This window comes from Nematolebias whitei, chromosome 23 (genome assembly GCF_014905685.2).
Source record: "Nematolebias whitei isolate Nwh7 chromosome 23, NemWhi1, whole genome shotgun sequence".
NCBI classification, from domain to species: domain Eukaryota; kingdom Metazoa; phylum Chordata; class Actinopteri; order Cyprinodontiformes; family Rivulidae; genus Nematolebias; species Nematolebias whitei.
In genome coordinates this window covers 10634937-10653950 of record NC_056520.1, presented here as the reverse complement: position 1 = coordinate 10653950, position 19014 = coordinate 10634937, and the positions used below count along the sequence as shown (strand labels likewise).

At 39.7% G+C, this 19014-nt stretch overlaps 1 protein-coding gene across 1 annotated transcript in view; it reads right to left on the bottom strand.

Annotated features, from left to right (window-relative positions):
- The window catches only part of LOC119429039 (bone morphogenetic protein receptor type-2-like), a 63931-nt gene extending 45194 nt beyond the window's left edge, over nucleotides 1-18737 (bottom strand). The window contains exon 1 of the mRNA XM_037696756.1: nucleotides 18223-18737. Within this exon, the coding sequence (XP_037552684.1) occupies nucleotides 18223-18301 (79 nt within the window). The 5' untranslated portion in view covers nucleotides 18302-18737. The remainder of the gene's footprint in view (nucleotides 1-18222) is intronic.
- Between the last annotated feature and the right edge of the window lie 277 nt (nucleotides 18738-19014).

The following is a 19014-nucleotide window of genomic DNA, read 5'->3' as shown; positions in this document are numbered from 1 at the left end:
ACACTTTGCTATAATGTTGAGCAAACAAGTAATTGTTTTTAGGTGGTTATCTTGTTAAATTTTGAAGAAATGAGCAGCGAGTCCTCCCTTTGCGCATTCCTGCTTCCGCGAATCGGCTTTTGAAATTCAGCTGATTTGACAAATATTGTGCATTTATTAAGGAAAAGTTAAACTGAAACACCCCTTTGCTGTAATGTTGAGCAAACAAGTAATTGTTTTTAAGTGTCAATCTTGTTAAATTTTAGTTAAAGTCTTCCCATGCACGCTCCCGCAGCCGCCATTTGGCAGCCAATCAATTTTTGGCACACCGGCCCACATTTCCGGTGGTCAGCGGTGAAGCATAGTAGATGCGACTTATTTATGTTTTTTCCCACTTTATTAGACATATTTGGACTGATGCGACTTATACGGCGGTGCGACACGTACGACAGCAAGTATGGCATGTGTTGTCAACGAGGCTCAACTACAAAACAACCTTACTGACGAAAAAAATCTAGGTTTTTTTAGGTGAACACATTGGTGGACCGCACTGAGCTCACCCGTGGGCCAAATGTGACCCCTGACCCACCAGTTGAACACCATTTGACCAAACATTAGCTCAGTATCAGTCGGATGACACGGTTATAGCAGTTTTTGTGTTTGCTCAGTTAGCTGCAGCGGCCATCTTCAATTGGTCTGACTCCAGATGAATATTCGTATTATACGATTATTTTCTGAGAGTTCATCAAAAATATTTCCAGTGGTTCATGAAATATTGATATTCACACAAAGATACAAGGATAAACATTAAAATACATGAAAATTGTTTAACATTACAGCCTCTTGTTTTTGTACAAACCTATTGTAGAACGCGTTAAAATTGTTGGAATGTTAGGGAAAAACCCTGATTTACTGCACTACTCCGACTAAACCTTGAACTTTTACTCAAATCATACCACACCAAATAGATCAGATTTGAACTTGCACGCCCTGATCACGCTGGAGTCGGATTACTCCTGCTCATCTTCCACAGATTCCATCCTCAGGCTTCGACTTGGAAGCTGCTGCCTATCGGGTAACGCCATCACCAGAGATCACACGCATCTCAGTTGTCAAGACAATTACATGTCCAGTGAGTACATCTCACTACAAGTACGCAATCAGGCTCGTTGTGAAAGTGAACATATATACAGCTCTAATCGATCCAAGACGGTAGAATACAAAGTGTGCTTTACGCCTATAAGGAGTAGTCGTAACAATCAGTTTGGGGTTAAAACCAATCGACACGAAACTCTGATGTGAAAATAGGTTTGATACTTCTCCTGCAACCATCTCTGCTGAATAGTGACCAATATTAAAAACAATGCTGAAGCTCGTACAGTTCAATTTAAATGAATATTTTCTAAACAATTAAACACCATCAAAAGTTAAGGGTGCATGTCAATATTGTAATACTGACTCATCATCCTGCAGAATAAGTGCATAATTACTACGGTCTTAAAGATAACACACCTTTAGCTTTAGTTGTAGACCAGGGCTATTCAGCAAAACTGCTCATGGTGCCAGGCCTGTCACGATAAAGTTTGCAGAGTGATTAATTGTCTCAGAAATTATTGCGATAAACGATAATACCGTTTGAAATTTAACAATAATTAATTGTCAAATTTTAGAAGAAATGTTGATTTGTTTGGAGTGTAGAGAGAGGTCTGATTTGTACATATTTATGTTTAGAATTGCTGCGTAAAGTATGCTTATAAACATAAGCTATGGTTAATGGTAATTTCACTAGTCAATCACATGACTCTGTACCAGCTTCACGTATTTATGTTTCTTTTTTATATCTATTTAGGTTTAACTATTAATTAGTTACTAAATTAATGATTTCCCCCCCTAAAAACACAAAAAAAAACATAAGGACGAAAGCCCTTTATTGTGTTCATATTCTTTGCTTTAAAAGCCAAACGAACCAAAAACCAGTTTAATCGAACGACAATTTTGAAACGTCCAAAACATTGCATAGCATATTTCTCAAACGGCAAAAAATAAATGGTTTGTCAGTTTCTATCCTACTCTCAGCAGTTCTACGTATTCAAGTTCTGTCCCACTCCAATTAGGTATCGATTAGCGGAGTAACGTCTGTCTTGCCCGCCTGCTAGCTTAGCGCTACGTTGCTACCAGTTTTTAATCGACGACAGGGGATGGGGACGGGACGGAGTCACGTGTGTATTGCCTGCCCGCTACTTTACTGTCAGTTTTTATCGACCGGGGGGTGGGGTGGTGTCACATCTGTGTTTAGCACTACGTTGGTGCCGGTAATTGTCGATGGGGGGCAGAGGTACGTCACTATTATTTTTACTATCATGTTTGAATTGCGGGTTTCAGTGTGAGAGTTCAGCACGGGAAGAGGCTGCCTTTAGCTTTTTAGTTAGAGCAACTGTACTGCGAGCCGCTAGCTTAGCATTACTTTGGTGCCGACAGGTGGGTGGAGGGGTTCGTGCGGTTCCGTAGATGAGGCGCTCAGTTCTGTGGTCAGGGCGGGGCACCCTGCTTGTATAATGGTAGGGGAACCACTGCCAATGATAGAAGTGCTCAGTGATACATATCAGGAAGTTAGTTTTTCAATCAGCTGACAGGTCTTAATAATCTGGCCACGGTACTGTAGTACACTTCAATTATCCTCTAGGCTGATAAACTTGCGGGTATTTACGAGGGAACTTGGATTAAACCTAAAGGAATGACTACGCGCATTTACAGTACTGCCAACCAAGTAATGTAAGCCTAATGTCGAAAGGCCAATATTAGGGGTGAACCAATTGCAGTTTTCTGGCCGATCACCAATTTCTAAAAAGTCTGACCTGCCGAATCCGATTTTGGCCGATACGATTTTGTTTAATAAATCGACAATCAGGTGTTATAATAAGGTCACAATGCACCTTCAATTCTCAATCTTATTTTGTTGAAAAACATACCATTGAACAATATCCTAGAAACAATACAAACTTGTTTTAACTAGCCATGAGGTAGTGCTCTGGAATATAAATTAAGTTCAGACAATTGTTGTTGAAACTAAAAAAATAAATAATCTGTAAAATCTCATGCATCGGCCAATTTCCGATTTCCCAAAATTAAGGAAATCAGGGCCGAACCCTTAACCAAATATCTCCTTTAACAGCGCGCCTTCACAGAGACAGTGCTCACCTGAACAAAATAAGAAAACTACTGGAGTAAAATCCTAACTGTACCGTTTGTTGTACTTCAGGATAATCGTTTAATGTTGGAGTTAAAAGTTTGTTATAAGTACCTTTAAGATTTGCATTCGTTTCAAATATGAAATATTCTTTATAAGTCTACATTGACAAGCAGAGAAAATCTTATGCAGAGGAAAGGAATATCGTCAAGGAAACTGAGTTTTCTTGTTATAATAACCCTTGGCCCTTCAAACCCCCGCAGGATGTGATGCTGTTTATTAGGATGTACTCAAAAAATAATCATCGTGCCTGCATAAACAAACATAATTTGCATAGTTTGTTCTCGTTTAATCTCTTACTTCTTCAGTACAAGCAGCTGCTGGTGAGCCAAATTAAAACTGTTTCTACTTGCACGCTTAGGTTTCAGATCGATGTGGTCGCTTGTTTTTGTTACAAGACCTAGCAGTAAAGATCAGAGGTGGGTGTTCATGAAAAACAAAATGTGTTGCAGTGGCGTAAAAACGTTCGTTTTCTTTTAAAGAGGAAATTTAGCTCAAGTTTCATCCGTAACCAGAATGTGGGTAAATAATAGAGCTGCACAGTATTCGAAACAATTTGTGTTGATTAGATATTTGTTGCAATAAATCAACTTTTTTTAAACTTTTCATACCGTCATCACAACACAAGTGCTGCTTTAGCTATTTAGCTTTAGCTTTTTACATTCTTCTAAATCAGCTGTAGCATTTAAGACTGTGGGAATCCATCCGATTGACAATTTAGGGTAATTTTCTGTACTGGACTTAAAAGGAACCATTGTCACTTTGTGCAAAACAATTAAACAGTTTTGCAAAAGGAAGAAAGAGTATTTTTTCATTAATGAAGACCTGGTTTTGATTTAAACAGTTGTTCCAAAACAATTAGTTTTTTTCAAAATAGCCTCATCAACAAGGCACCACTAGAAATGTCTTCATGAACATGGAAACGCCACAAACAACTCAAAAAGCTGTAGTAACTACACCAGGTCTGTGTGTGGCGCTGTAACACTGGCACAAAATATACCACAAACAGGAAACAAGCCACATAGCATTCACACAAAGCTTGCACACGGTGCAAAACGAAAATACAAGATGGAGACGGCGCCCTTAAATTAGAAGTGGAAGTAGGGCATCATTTTCAAAAAGTAGCATTTTGACCAACAAACACAATCATTTCAAGATTTTGTTCACTCTGGTACTTGTATTTAAAAGTAAACTATTCTCTGGCTCCTAAAACTTTTCTGTGTAGACACTGAGCTAAAAAGATGAATTTGCATATTTACATTAAAAGAAAAACTTTCCCATGTGGATGACATCAAAAATATTAGTACAAACTTTGGTTCTGCATAAAAAATAAACACTTAATATGTTAACATCTGTAAAAGATTAAAGTGAATATCTGTCATCTTTAAAAAAAAAAAAAACCCTAAACTTAAAAATATAATAGAACTTCATGCAAACATTTACACCACTGTCAGTATGGCTTTACACTGGTATTCTAGCAGAAATATTGTAAAATTTTAACTGGAAGTGAACCAGTCTGTGCCAGAAGTGCTACAGCTAGGCCTGTCTCGATAAGTTTTGCTGGGCCATTAATCGTCTCAGAAATTATTGCGATAAACGATAATATCGTTTGAAATTTACCATACCAGCTTTATTTATAGAGTACTTTAAACACCTACAGGACCAAAGTGCTGTACACACAACAAAAACAACCGTACAGTCAGATAATTAAAATGATTAAAAGTCATATAATATAAGTTGTGTAAAAAACAATCAGATAATACAAGCAATTAAAATGATTAAAAAAGTTAAAATCTCAGATGGTGTCAAAGGCCACGGAGAAGAGATGGGTTTTAAGAAGAGATTTAAAAACAGACAAAGAAGAGGCCTGTCTGATGTTCAAGGGAAGGTTGGTCCACAGTTTAAGAGCTGCCACAGCAAAAGCGCAGTTTGACAATTAAATTAACTTCAATTCAAATTCAAAAATACTTTATTAATCCCAGAGGGAAATTAAGTGTTGTCGTAGCTCATCATCCTGGTTTTAGTCAAGAGATGTTAGATGCTGATAGCCGTGGGAATTAGTAATTATGGTCAAATTTAAGAAGAAATGTTCAATTTGTTTTGAGTGTAGTACCTTTATTTGACCACTGGATGGCAGTACAAGACCGCTTGAACTGAAGGATGGATAGTGAGGGAGTGAGCAGCGTGTCTAAGAAAAATGGGAGGGAGGCCCCTTGACGTGACATGGGCTGTCTCTCTTCGGTTCTCAAAATGGCGTATGCTCAGTGTGGTTTGAGCCCTTTAGCATAGCATTTTTCACTCAAAGCTTTTAATGAAAAAATAAAAATAAAAAATCAAAGAAGTTCTCAGCTTCTTGTTGCACAGAAAAACAACTTTTTACACGAAGGCACAAGTTTCAACCATGAATTTTGGAGCTTCGATAAGACGGAGGCCGGCCTGTTAGCTTAGCTCGTAGCTTAGCTTATCTTCATTTAATGATCCAAAAATACGATTTTGGATGGTTAAAACAAATTTTAAAGAGAAAAGAGAAGGGGAGGGGTCAGTGAAGAGCACCGGAGTTGAGCTTTTTACATCATCCAGTGTCTTCAGCAGAAAGAGAGAGACGCGAAGAAACGATAAAGCCGATAAATGAAAATGGAGGTTGATAATTTGCATTTATCATGCGATTAATTGATTTATTGTTTATCGTGACAAGCCTAGCTACAGCTAGCTGCCACGGCCGCATCATTTTCTATCTAAATGACCATACAATATGAAACAATGATTTATATTTGCATGAACTGCTTGCTGCTGTTAAGCATTAGGCCATTATTCCAGTCAGAACTCATCAATATTTCTCCAAACTGAAGGTGTTCAATGTACAAGAAATCATTGTTCCCAACATCTTCACAGAAATCCACTCCAGAAGTTTTGAACCATCTATAAACCTTCCCATTGCCGAGCGATTAAAAGCTACGGTGCACTTTCCAAGTAGTTTATTTTCATTTCATAGAGGCCACTCTTAAAGGCTGAATGTTCTAAAATAGGCTCGGTAATGGTCTTGCCTGTCATGAAGATATTTGTCTTCTCAATCCTGCCCAAAGTGTTGCTATGAGCTGTACAGGAGGAAATCTGGGTTAAAAGAGGAGAAACAAAAAAAGGAGCTTGTGACAACACCCCCAGACAGCAAGACAAACACCGACGTCGCTGCAAACTTCGTAAAATTAATCCACAGAGCGGGGTCTCCTGTTCGCGGACGTGAAAAACACACCAAATACTCAAACACAAAAAAAGGAATCGGCTGATAAAACCTGAAGTGGACTTTGAATTGGATTCCGAGATGTCCATACCAACTTTACTTAAAGAAAAGTTCTTCACTCACTTCAACGTCTTACAAACAAACAGCCTCACTGTCTCCTGAACCATCTCAAACCAGCAGACTTCGAAGCCGAACCTGCCGTTTGAGACGAAAATAACATCGTGACACACACCGGCTGACGAGGAAGATGCTAAATAGCGTCTTCGAGCCAAAGGGGCATAACTCACAAGACAATTGGAGGACACTAATCACACGGCACCTTTCTAAGTTCTTGATTCCGCCTTGAATCTAAAAAAAAAAAAAAGCTCTTTTCACCTTGGAAAAAAAGTTCCAGTTTGGATTTATAGGGCCATTTCATTAAAAATGTGGACAGAGGACAGTGACGTTTGGGACAAACAGCTAAACGTCACTAGGGGTGCAGAAATAAAAAAATCGATTCATTAAAGAATTTAGATTCCTGGTGATTCTAAAAGCTCCAAAAATCGATTTTATAATGCGTTTGTGTTTTTTTCCGCTCCTACTCCCGAGCGCGTCCAAGGATTCATGGATTTTTACTGTCATTCACATCACATGTGGTACACGAGGTGGAACGAAACTACGTACACGGGGTCCCAGTTACATCCAACAAAAATACAAATTGTAAAGAAAAACATTAGTAAGATCCGAGTCATGAACTAAGAATACAATACATTCGCTAAACTAAGAATATACACGACTAAGAATACACTAAGCACTAATAGTGCTTACATTTTGCTTGGCGATTAATTGTCTCAGAAATTATTGCGATAAACGATAATATTGTTTGAAATTTGACAATAATTGGTAATTATTGTATAGGCAGCATGGTGGCGCAACTGGTAGAGCTGCTGCCTCTCAGCAAGCAGGTCCTTGGTTCAAACCCCGGTCCGGGGGCCTTCTGGGTGGAGTTTGCATGTTCTCTCCGTGCATGCGTGGGTTTTCTCCGGGTACTCCGGTTTCCTCCCACAGACCAAAAACATGCATGTTAGGCTGATTGGTAACTCTAAATTGTCCCTAGGTGTGAGTGGGAGAGTGAATGGTTGTTTGTCTCGTTTGTCTCTATGTGTCCCTGTGATGGACTTGCGACCTGTTCAGGGTGTACCCCGCCCCTCGCACAGTGATTGCTGGACATGGGCACCAGCGACCCCCGTGACCCAAAATGGAATAAACGGGTAAAGAAAATGGATGGATGGATGGATGGTAATTATTGTCAAATTTAAGAAGAAATGTTGGTTAATTGTTTTGTGTGTAGTACCATTTTTGATCACCCGATGGCAGTATAAAACTGTTTGAACCGAAAGGATAGATAGTGAGGGAGCGAGTGGCGTGTCTCTAAGAAAAATGAGAGGGAGGCCCCTTGATGCGAGATGGGCTGTCTCTCCTTTTTTTCAGTTCTCAAAATGGCGGACGCTCGGTGTGGCATAGCATTTTTCACACAAAGCTTTTAATTAAAAAAATAAATAAAAATCAGTAAACAAGTTCTCAGCTTCTTTTTGCAGAGAAAAACAACTTTTTACACGAAGGCACGAGTTTCAACTGAATTTTGGAGCTATGACAACCCCCCCCCCCCCGATAAATGAATGCAAATGAGGTCGATAATTTTCATTTATCGTGCGATTAATTGATTTATTATTTATCGCCACAGGCCTATTGATTGATTGATTGATCTGTGTACCACGTGGTCCTCTAACCAATCTGTGGGTGCCAGGATTTTCAGGTCTCTCTTGTTAACGAGTCCTCGGGGCTCAATGGGATTTACCTGTCTAAATAAAGGTTGAATGAATTCAGCCCAATTTGAAGGGGATCAAATACTTATTTCACTCTATAACAAGCAAATCAAGGTTTAACGTTTGTGTAATGTGGGGTTTTTTTTTTTCTTCTAAATGAAACGACCATAAAGATAATAGATTGTTCACTTCTTCGTGAGTAAACTTACAAAGTCAGCAAGAGAAAATGAACATTTCCTCCACTTCTTTTACACTTTCTTGTTGGCTTGTCTCCATATTTCTGATACGACGTCAAGTGTTTTGAGGAGCGTTTCTGTTCTCAAGCTAATCTCTGCGCTCATCTCTTTTTGCTCACGGCAAACTCTGTTCCTGGCACTGCTCTGCGGCACTCGCCGCGTAATCTCGGCTCGCGCTGCAGCAATGGATTGTGGGGACAGAGTATGCGAGCGAGGCCGATGGAGCGAGGCAGATGAGTGGAGGAGACGTGGGGGTAGTCGTATCAAAAGGCTCCGGAGTAGTTTTCTGCTCCGAGCACCTTCATTGGATGGCGGCTGGCACGACTGGGTGTTTACCCATGGCCCAGTTATTTGCTAATCTCTCCCTCCTCCCTCTTGAACTGGCCTTCGGTGCACCCTCCTCTCAGCGCTACCCCTTCCCCTTCGGCTTTGCAGCTAAAAAACAACAGATCTAATCTTGCCCACCCTTGTCTCCCTCCCCCTCTCCCTGCTGCCGATGTAGGAGGGACGCGAGACAAGGCAGTCTGGGACTTGATTAAAAGGCACGAGGACGGCTTGGCTCGCTGCACGTTCACATCCACACTGAGGCCGGAGCAGAGGAAGGGGAACTGTACAAGCAGCACACCCCTCTATCAGAAATGCTTTCCGAAAGCCACCCGAGTGATGATTTTCTGTCAGAACACATCAACAACGTGCACATTTCAAAACTATGGTGTCTCTCTGTGTTACAGAGCTGACTGACAGCTCAAGCAGAATGTAAACATAAAAGGTCCAGCATTCTTTGAAGAAATGCACATCACCGCTGAAATTTATCAACAGGAGTTTAGACTGAATCAACTTACGCTGTAACAATATTCGCAATGTCTTGAGATTAGGCCCGTCACGATAAAGTTTGCTGGGCGATTAATTGAGAAATTATTGCGATAAACGATAATATTGTTTGAAATTTGACAATAATTTTTAATTATTGTCAAATTTAAGAAGAAATGTTTCATTCGTTTTGCATGTAGAACCTTTTTTTGACCACCGGATGACGGTACAAGACTGTTTGAACCGAAGGATGGATAGTGAGTGAGCGAGCAGCGTGTCTCTAAGAAAAATGGGAGGGAGGCCCCTTGACGTGACATGGGCTGTGTCTCTCTGGTTCTCAAAATGGCAGATGCTCGTGTGGTTTGAGCTCTTTAGCATAGCATTTTTCATACAAAGCTTTTAATTAAAAAAAAATATATATATACATCAGTAAACAAGTTTTCAGCTTCTTTTGGCAGAGAAAAACTTTTTAGCAAGGCATGGGTTTCAACTGTGAATTTAGGAGCTTCGACAAGACAAATGTCCCCCCCCCACCCCCTGAGGTCAGCTTGTTAGCTTAGCTCATAGCTTAGCTTCTCAGCTTAGTAGTACAAAGAGAGAGACGATGAAACGATAAAGTCGATAATTTTCATTTATCATGCGATTAATTGATTCATTGTTTATCGCGACATGCCTACCTGAGATGTCACGTTCCAAGTACGTGTTGAGGATAACTCTCAGCCACTACCACGTCAAATTTTAGTTCAGTATCTGTAAAAGTGACCGAGTTGTGGTCATTTCTGCGTTAGTGAAAATCGATGGTGGCCATCTTTAATTGAACTGACTCCAAATCAGTTTTAGGCGAGTTCTTTCTGAGTTTCATTAAAATCTCTATAGTGGCCATCGAGATATTTTGCGAACAGACAAACAAGGCTTATTTAAAGCAAAGGTTTTGCATAAGCAGTAGCCCTTGGGAGTATGTGTTGTGACTTACTCTCAGCTACAACCACACCAAATGTTAGCTGAACATTAAAAAGACTGAATTGTAGATTTTGTGTTTTCTAAAATAAGTTGGCTGTGGAGTCCATCGTAAACTGGGTTGGCTTCAAAATGTAGTCAGCTGTTGATCCAATGATTATTACCTGAATGTTTTTAATCAAATCCATCCCATCATTAGATGTTTTTCCAACAGAAAAACAGGGTGGAGTCGGAGTACCGTATTTTCCGGCGTATAAGTCGCATCAGTCAAAAAAAGCATCATGAAGAGGAAAACAAAAAAAACATAAAAGTTGCTTCGGCGTATAAATTGCAGGACTGATGAATTATGCAAAAAAACTGCGACTTATACGCCGGAAAATAAGGTAGTTAACGGTAATATTTTGAAGAGAGGTCTTAGGTTAGAGCTCGGGATACGTGTTGGAGATCACTCTCAGCTACTAAAACAAAAGTTTAGATTAAGATCTGTAAAATATACAACATACTTGTTGTGTTTTCTAAAGTCACTTGGCAGTAACAGCCATCTTGAACTGGGTTGGCTCTGAAGGTTACTTCCTGCAAGTTTCATTAAAATCCATTTATGACATTTTGCTAATAAACACATGCACACACAGAAAAATATTATTGACATTACTTTGCTGACACCCCCAATTTTCCAAGTCCCCCATGTTGAGTTTAAAGATGGTGGTAGAAGGGGGGTTTAATCTGTCCCATCTGCTGCCCTGCAACTGCCCCCCCTCCACCTCTGAAAAGCACCAGCTCTCAGTCTGTCTGCGTCTGGTACAGTTATGCTAATCCCAGGGTTTATGCCTCAGAGCTTACAGACCACCGTTTTAAACCCCCTCCCCAAACGCTCGCTGTACATCTCCACTTTCCCAAATATGCCATTAAAAAATGACAAGTGGCGTTTGGCTCTCACTCCCTGGACTGGATAATCTCAGATTATATATGGAGATAAAAGTCTGGTTTTGGGCTCAGTTCAGTCTGTTTGGAACATCACTTCCTTGTTTAATAAATGAACTACAAGTGAGGACTTGATCTGCCATTAAAGCATCTTAACGCGTTGATTTACGTATTTATTTTTAAACAAATCCAACCACAATCACAGGTGGCCTGTGGTTGTCTGGAACGGTGGGGGTTTCACACGATCTCTGGGTTTCCTGTCAAACTGCTATAATCAGCGTCATGGATGAGAATAAATCACGCCGGGCATTGACGTGGGTAATTACATCATAAAGTGTGAATCATAAAACAGCGGAGCTAATCTGATCGTTATCGCTCGCTGCCTCAGGTTGAGCGACAGGTGAGATTATGTGAGTTTGTCTGTTAGAAAGAAAAATAAAAAATCATGAACCAGATGGATTTTTATTAAACCTCTCAAAGTAATACCACGTGACATTTCATAGAAGGGTATTTTTAAGGATTGAATACAATTGATTGGACTCCGTTGTCCACATTTAAAAAGAAGTTTTGATAATATAATTAACAACGGGCGCAGGTGAGCTGGAACATGCCCAAAATAATTTGCAACATTTATCTGGCAAAAAGTTTGTGTAGCAGTATTTCCCCTACCGTTATTACACACAAGTACATTAGTATTATTAGTATAGCGTTATAGTATAGCATTAGTATTAGTAGTCTTTGTACACAGTTTCATTTCACCATTTTGCACCACATGTGGTGAATATGACAGATAAAGAACCATAAATCCTTGAATAATACAAGCGGGGTGTCCCGCCCCATCAACAGAACCGAGCGCCCCGCCTAGCGGCACATATTCAGCGTTTCCCCTTGTTTAGTTGCCTTGGCAGGGTGCGCATACCTTCTGGGAAATGGAGCGCTACCTCTGTAGCATTTTAGCTAGCGCGCCTGTATTGCGCACCACTAGCTTAGCACTATGTCAGTGCTGGAAGTTGTCGACGGCGTAGGGGAGGGGTGTCAGTTCAGAGGCAGGGCGCTAGGTTCTGTTGACAGGGCGGAGTATAATAGTCGGGGAAACACTGCTATTAATATTTTTTTATCTGTCCCTACATGTCCAGTTGACAGGGTTTATCATTACATCGTACAACAATGAAATCTGGTTGTTTTACTCAAGGTATATTTAAAATCCATGTAAAAAGGTCAAACTTCAATATTTTCAATCCTAGGTGTATTCTCACATATTTACTGTTAATTCCCATGAAAGGTTTCCAACTTCTCAAATTCCAGGAATTCGACAACCCTTTCATGGCTCAGTTAAATACCCTTTAGCTCCTCTTTCCGGGATGTGTTTTCGGCACAACCTGTACTTTCTCCCGGTCGTTACCGGGCACACTTAGAACTGCACGTTATTTTCCTGCTGCTAATACAGATAGCGTCACAACCATCCGAGTCTTGAGCTCCGCACGGCAATACGCACATATTTGGTATTTAGAGATTCAACCTAAAAGCCTTGCAACCGACATGTGTAAAGCTTCTGTCTAAAAGGGTCTACGAAAATCTAAAAAGTACCATCCATATCCTGAGCAACATATTTCTGCAAACTCTAGACATATTGTCTCTTCTGGCCAAGGCTTTGTGTTAATCATAGGCTGCCACTCCGAGTTACTATCTCAAGGCTGCACCTTTTGTTTTCTAAAACACCCACTAATTTCTCCTTTTTGCCAAACCACCGAGTGCTCGCCGAACACTGTTCTACTGTATAATGCGCCGCTTGTACATCAACCACCACTCGTATAGAGGTGCAGGCCGATTTACTCGTTTTTGTTTACAAGAGTACATCGTTAGCCGTTGCTTTTGGTTTCTCAAGCGCATTGAAAGCACCTGCAGATTGGTTTTACATGTTGTGCCGCGCCAACAGTTTTCAAGGAAAGAACACAGTGGGCTCAGTTTTTTTTTCTACATCCTCTAGTTTCATCAACTTTTTTTTTAATTTATTTATCTTTGCGTTCAGCTGTGCAAACACTCGAACCAAACTGTTTATACGTAACATTTTGTTCCTTGTTTTTCCAACTCTCACCAACTGATCAGTTTTTTTTTTATTTAAAATTAGATGATTTTTGGAGGGTATTTTGTTTACCATCCTTGTATTTTACCTCTGGAGAGCTGCCTCATCACATGCAGAGAAGAACACGATGCGTGCTCAGCAGTTCTCCATCAGGGCCAAAGGTGACTCAGCTTGTTTTTTTTGTCCTTCGTTGTCGCATAAGATCAGATGGTACTGATGTGTAAAGTCCTAACATTGTGTAGCATTTTACCAGAATCTTCCTGGGAAATGTTAGCTGAAATTCACTAAATAATATTCAATAGGATAATAGTAAATTTTCAGACAATTTACTAATTGTAATACTTTTCTTGTGTTTGGGAAAGCGCATCTCTTCAGGTTTCCCTATTAGTGACGTTGTAATACGTCCAAGAAGCACGGGGCAGTTTATCTCCGAGACCGTTAGCGTTCAATGTTTGAGCAGCTTAATGTCGGTTTTAAGAAACGTTTCGGCGCACGTTAGATTTTAGAACGTTCCAGAAGAAGAGCCAAATGCAAGTCGTTGTAGATGAAAGTGAAAATATTCATGGACAATGTGAACGAGTGTGTGATATCTAGGGTTGTACAATTTTGGGAAAAGGTGCAATTGCGATATACTTTTGCAACAACAATTGCAATAAATTCAAATTTTTCTCTCTTTTTTTCCTACCATCATCTCAACACTCCTTAAAAGTTGATTGAACGTTAGCTATAGCATTTCATCTTTGCTCTTCTAAACCAGCTGTAGGAATTTAGGACAATGGGGACTATCGGATGGCCAAATAAAAGCATCTGGACTGAGACTGACGGACATTGCAAAATAAGATTTTCTGGTTATGATGGATTTTCAATCTACAGTGTAGACCTAAGACTCAGTATTCTCAGTACTTGTGTATTATGATTGGACAGCAATACTCATTTCCTGCGTATCCCAAAGTTGATAAACTCTCTACGGAGAAATGTATATCTGCTGTTTTTGACCTTGTGAATGGAAAAAACAGTGAAGCTGAAACTAGGAAGTTGCATGCGTGTATACTGTTTTGTAAAACAAATTCTACCATTTGTGTCGTTCAGCTCATCTTAAAATGATAGTACAGTCGGATGTTCGTCTAATAATTATCAATAGTTAGCACGGGGGAGAAAGAACATTGGATTGTCATGATAGTAAAATTTCAAACCCTATATCAGTACGAAGAAAAATACTCAATACTAGTTAGTTTTGATATCACGGGTAGGCCTGTCATGATAAATTTTGCTGGGTGATTAATTGTCTCAGAAATTATTGTGATAAACGATATCGTCTTAAGAAGAAATGTTGGTTAAATTGTTTCGAGTGTAGTACCTTTTTTCAACCACTGGATGGCAGTATAAGACAGTTTGAACCGAAGGATGGATAGTGAGGGAGCGAGCAGCGTCTCTTTAAAAAAAATGGGAGGGAGGCCCCTTGACGTGACATGGGCTGTCTCTCCTTCCTTTATTCAGTTCTCAAAATGGCGACCGCTCGGTGTGGTTCGAGCTCTTTAGCGTGGCATTTTTCACAAAAATCTGTGAAACAAGTTCTCAGCTTCTTTTTGCAAAGAAAAACAACTTTTTAGACAAAGGTACTGGTTTCAACTGTGAATTTTGGAGCTTCCGACAAGACAGAGGTCCCCCCCACCCCCCCCAAGGTCGGCCTGTTAGCTCAGCTTGTAGCTAGCTTCTTAGCTTAGCTGCTTTTAACGATCCAAAAACGCAATTTTGGACGGTTAAAACAGATTTTAAAAAGAAGAGAAAGGGAGGGGTCAGTGAAGAACACCGGAGTTGAGCTTTTTGTCTTCCAGTGTCTTCAGAATGAAAGACAAGAAGAAACGATAAGAGCCGATAAATGAAAATGATGTCGATAATTTTCATTTCACATAACATTGATTTATTGTTCATCGTGACAGGCCTAATCACGAGGTGGGAAAAAAAAAATCAATGGCCCAGTATTCTTACATTAACTTTAATATTAATGTTGTCTTTGTGCAAGACCAATGGGCAGAAGGCAAGTCAGCAGTCATTCAATTAAAAAAACAAAGTTAAATAAATACACATTAAATTAACTTAAACACAGTAATGTTTAGCTCAAAACACAGATGTTAAAAATTATTAGCCGTTAGCTTCTGTTACGGAGAAGAAACATAGATTTGACCATTCTTTATAAAATTTTTTAAAGGAAACGAGTATCATTTTATAAACATTAATTCACTATTTTGACATCCCCAATGATTAGCCAATTGAGCGCCAGATTATTTGCAGTTTTAAGGGTTAGAAAACAACAGTTTGTCAAAAACAGCATACATAAAATGAATTCGTAAATAATGGTGCAGTCTCCAGTTTAAATCGTTTTGTTTCCGATGAGAAAAACCACTGGCAAATAAGGATTTCTCACCACTAGCATCACAACACGTTTACTATTCAAGATTATAATTTTTGAATAGAAATCCCTCCGTTTGATTACTTTGTCCTGCAGGAATTGGCACTTTAAATCCTTTATATTTTAATTTGCAAGTCTTTGTTTACGCTGTACTTTTTGGTAGTCAACAGAACTAAGACTCGTTCGTGAATGGACGGAGGAACCTGAGCAGTAGAACACACAGAAGGCTGTTCAGACGCACGTTCACACCCACGCACAGGGCTGTAGCACAAGTGAGTGCACCTTTTCCAGACACCGGGCTGAACTTGAAAGACCCTAATTGCCCAGCTCGTCTTCCCACACATTCCTCTGTTCCTCCATCTCTGCTCCGACTGCTGATACAGGCTCAAGGTCTCCCAGAAGCCTGGCTGAGGGCCTCCCAAGTACTGAACGGGGCACAAGTTGGCAGAAGAAGACTGCTATGTGTTTGGCAGTGGTTTTCCAGGCCTTTGTACACAGAATGATAAAAACGGAGCCATGGGGGTTTGCTGGAGAAGAGATCTTTGAAGACTCGAGAAGCGTGCCAGAGCGACGGCACTGGATGATCATGAAACACATTTTAAATACATCTACATGCACTAAAGTGCATGAGTGAAATCCCAAATGTTCAGTAATTTAATAAAGAGTCTGCAAGCAGAACTGATTAACATTATGATTCGAGTCTGAAATGAATTGTGATGAGAACCATTAGAGTCTGAATTACATCGAACTTTGTCCGAATAACATTGTGACTTAAATCTGAATTGTATATCTCAGTTTAATTGAAATTAGTCTGATTTGCAACAAAATGAGTCTGAATCACACTGAGATTAATCTGAATTTCTTCAAGATTAGTCTGAGCTATACCAAGATTAGAATACAAAACATAGCAAGATTTTTTGAGTCTGAATTGCATCTAGATTACAGTATGAATTTCATCAAATTAGACTTTGGATCTCATTTACATTAATCTAAATTGCATGGTTCTGAGGGCATTGAGATTAGAACATGAATTGCACTGAAATCAGTCGGAATTTCATCAAAATTATAGTCGAACTGTAATGACATCAGAGTCTGAATCGCACTGAGAACAGTCTGAACTGTACCAAGATTAGAATCTAAAGCAGAAAGATCATAGTCTGATTTGCATTGAGATTGCAGTTTGAATTTCATCAAGATTACAGTCAAACCGTAAATGAAATAAGAGTCTGAATCATACAGAGATTAAAATCTGAATTGCAATGAGATTACGATTTTAATCTCTTCTAGAACTGTCTGAATGACACTGATTTTAGAGTCTGAATTGCATGAAGATCAGGGTCTGAATCGCATCGAGTCTGAATCACATTGAAATCAGAGTCTGAATCGCATCGAGTCTGAATCGCATCGAGTCTGAATCACAGAGTCTGAAGCACATTGAAATCAGAGTCTGAATCGCAGTGAGTCTGAATCGCATTGAGATCAAGGTCTGAATCACATCGAGTCTGAAGCACATTGAAATCAGAGTCTGAATCGCATCGAGTCTGAATCACATTGAAATCAGAGTCTGAATCGCAGTGAGTCTGAATCGCATTGAGATCAAGGTCTGAATCACATTGAGTCTGAAGCACATTGAAATCAGAGTCTGAATCGCATCAAGTCTGAATCGCATCGAGTCTGAATCGCATTGAGATCAGAGTCTAAATCCCATAGAGTCTGAAGCGCATTGAGATCAGTCTGAATTGCAATGAGATTACGATTTTAATCTCTTTTAGAACTGTCTGAATGACACTGATTTTAGAGTCTGAATTGCATGAAGATCAGGGTCTGAATCACATCGAGTCTGAATCGCAATGAAATCAAGAGCCTGAATCGCATCGAGTCTGAATCGCATTGAGTCTGAATTGCATCGAGTCTGAATCGCATTGAGATCAGTCTGAATCGCATTGAGTCTGAACTTTACTGACATTAGAATCTAAAGCATCAAGATTACAGTCAAACTGTAATGATTTAAGTCTGAATTGTAGAGATTAGAGTCAGACTTGCACTGAGATTACAGTCTGAATCCCATTTAGCCTAATTCGTTTCAGTTTATTTATACTGCACCAAGTCACAACAGAAGTCATCAAGTCTAAATGACACTGATTTTAGAGTCTGAATCGTATTGAGATCAGTCAGAATCACACCGAGTCTGAACCGTACTGAGATTCGAATCTAAAGCGTACCAAGATTCCAGTCGAACTGTAATGATTTAAGTCTGAATCGTATTGAGATTAGTTGGAATCTCATTTAGCTTAGGTCTAAATGACACGGATTTTAAATCGTACAAAAATTAAAGTCTGAACCCGGCCAGGATTAGAGCCTGAACTGTATCTTGAGGTTAAACCACCATCACATCATTATTCGAAAAGTGAATCAATTCGTTCAGCAACTATCAGGTGAATCTGCGCCAAAGAAAACCAAGCAGAGCAACAGGAAACCATCGAGACATCATCAGACAAACAGTTCGGACTTGAACAAACCGATTCTTTCCACTCACCAGCCACTGAAGTCAGGAGAATCGTCAGGCAGAAGACGCATGTTACGAGAGATTTCGTGGCGGTTCGACTCCCAGCCATGACAGCAGCTTTGGTCTGGTGCTCGGCTTTCCTCCGAGCCCTGCTTCTTTAGATTTAAATATATATATTTTGGTCCTCTTCTTTATGTAGTTACTAGATTTCTTTCCCCTTTTCCCTTTTCAGCTTGAACTGCTCCAGCAGGCATGGAATGACACATTGAGAAACGATGCATTAAAAAAAAAGAGATAGACGTTGTTGTTGTTGTGATGGGAGAGCGAGCACACGAAGTTTGATGACTAATAAACCAGAAACTAAAATTTAAAATTGTTCCTGTTTTTGTCTCGGGGAGGGCGCGAACAGATGAGCCGAGCAGCTAACTTGTTTGGCCGATGTGCCATCTGCAAATCTCCACCGAACAGCGTCCATATCTGCGAGCTAGCATGCTAGCTGCTACAGTCTGGTGCTAAAAAAAAAAAAAAAAAAACCTTAAAAAAACGAAAAAAAATTATTTAAAAACCCAAAAAGGGGCCCGGTACGTTTAAATAAAAGCAGTACGCTTTGTATCGGAGTCCACCTTTTTGACTTTTGTATCCAAAAAAAAAAAAAAATGTAAAAAAAAAAAAAAAAAACGTTTGGAAGCTAACGATGCTAGCCGCCGAGCTAACTCGTCCAGTCACGTCACGGTCGCAGTTATTAAATAAAATAAACAAAAAAATTAAAGAACTAATCAAGTTAACGTCGCCTGTTTTCAGCCATTCTGGTGTGCAGTGGAC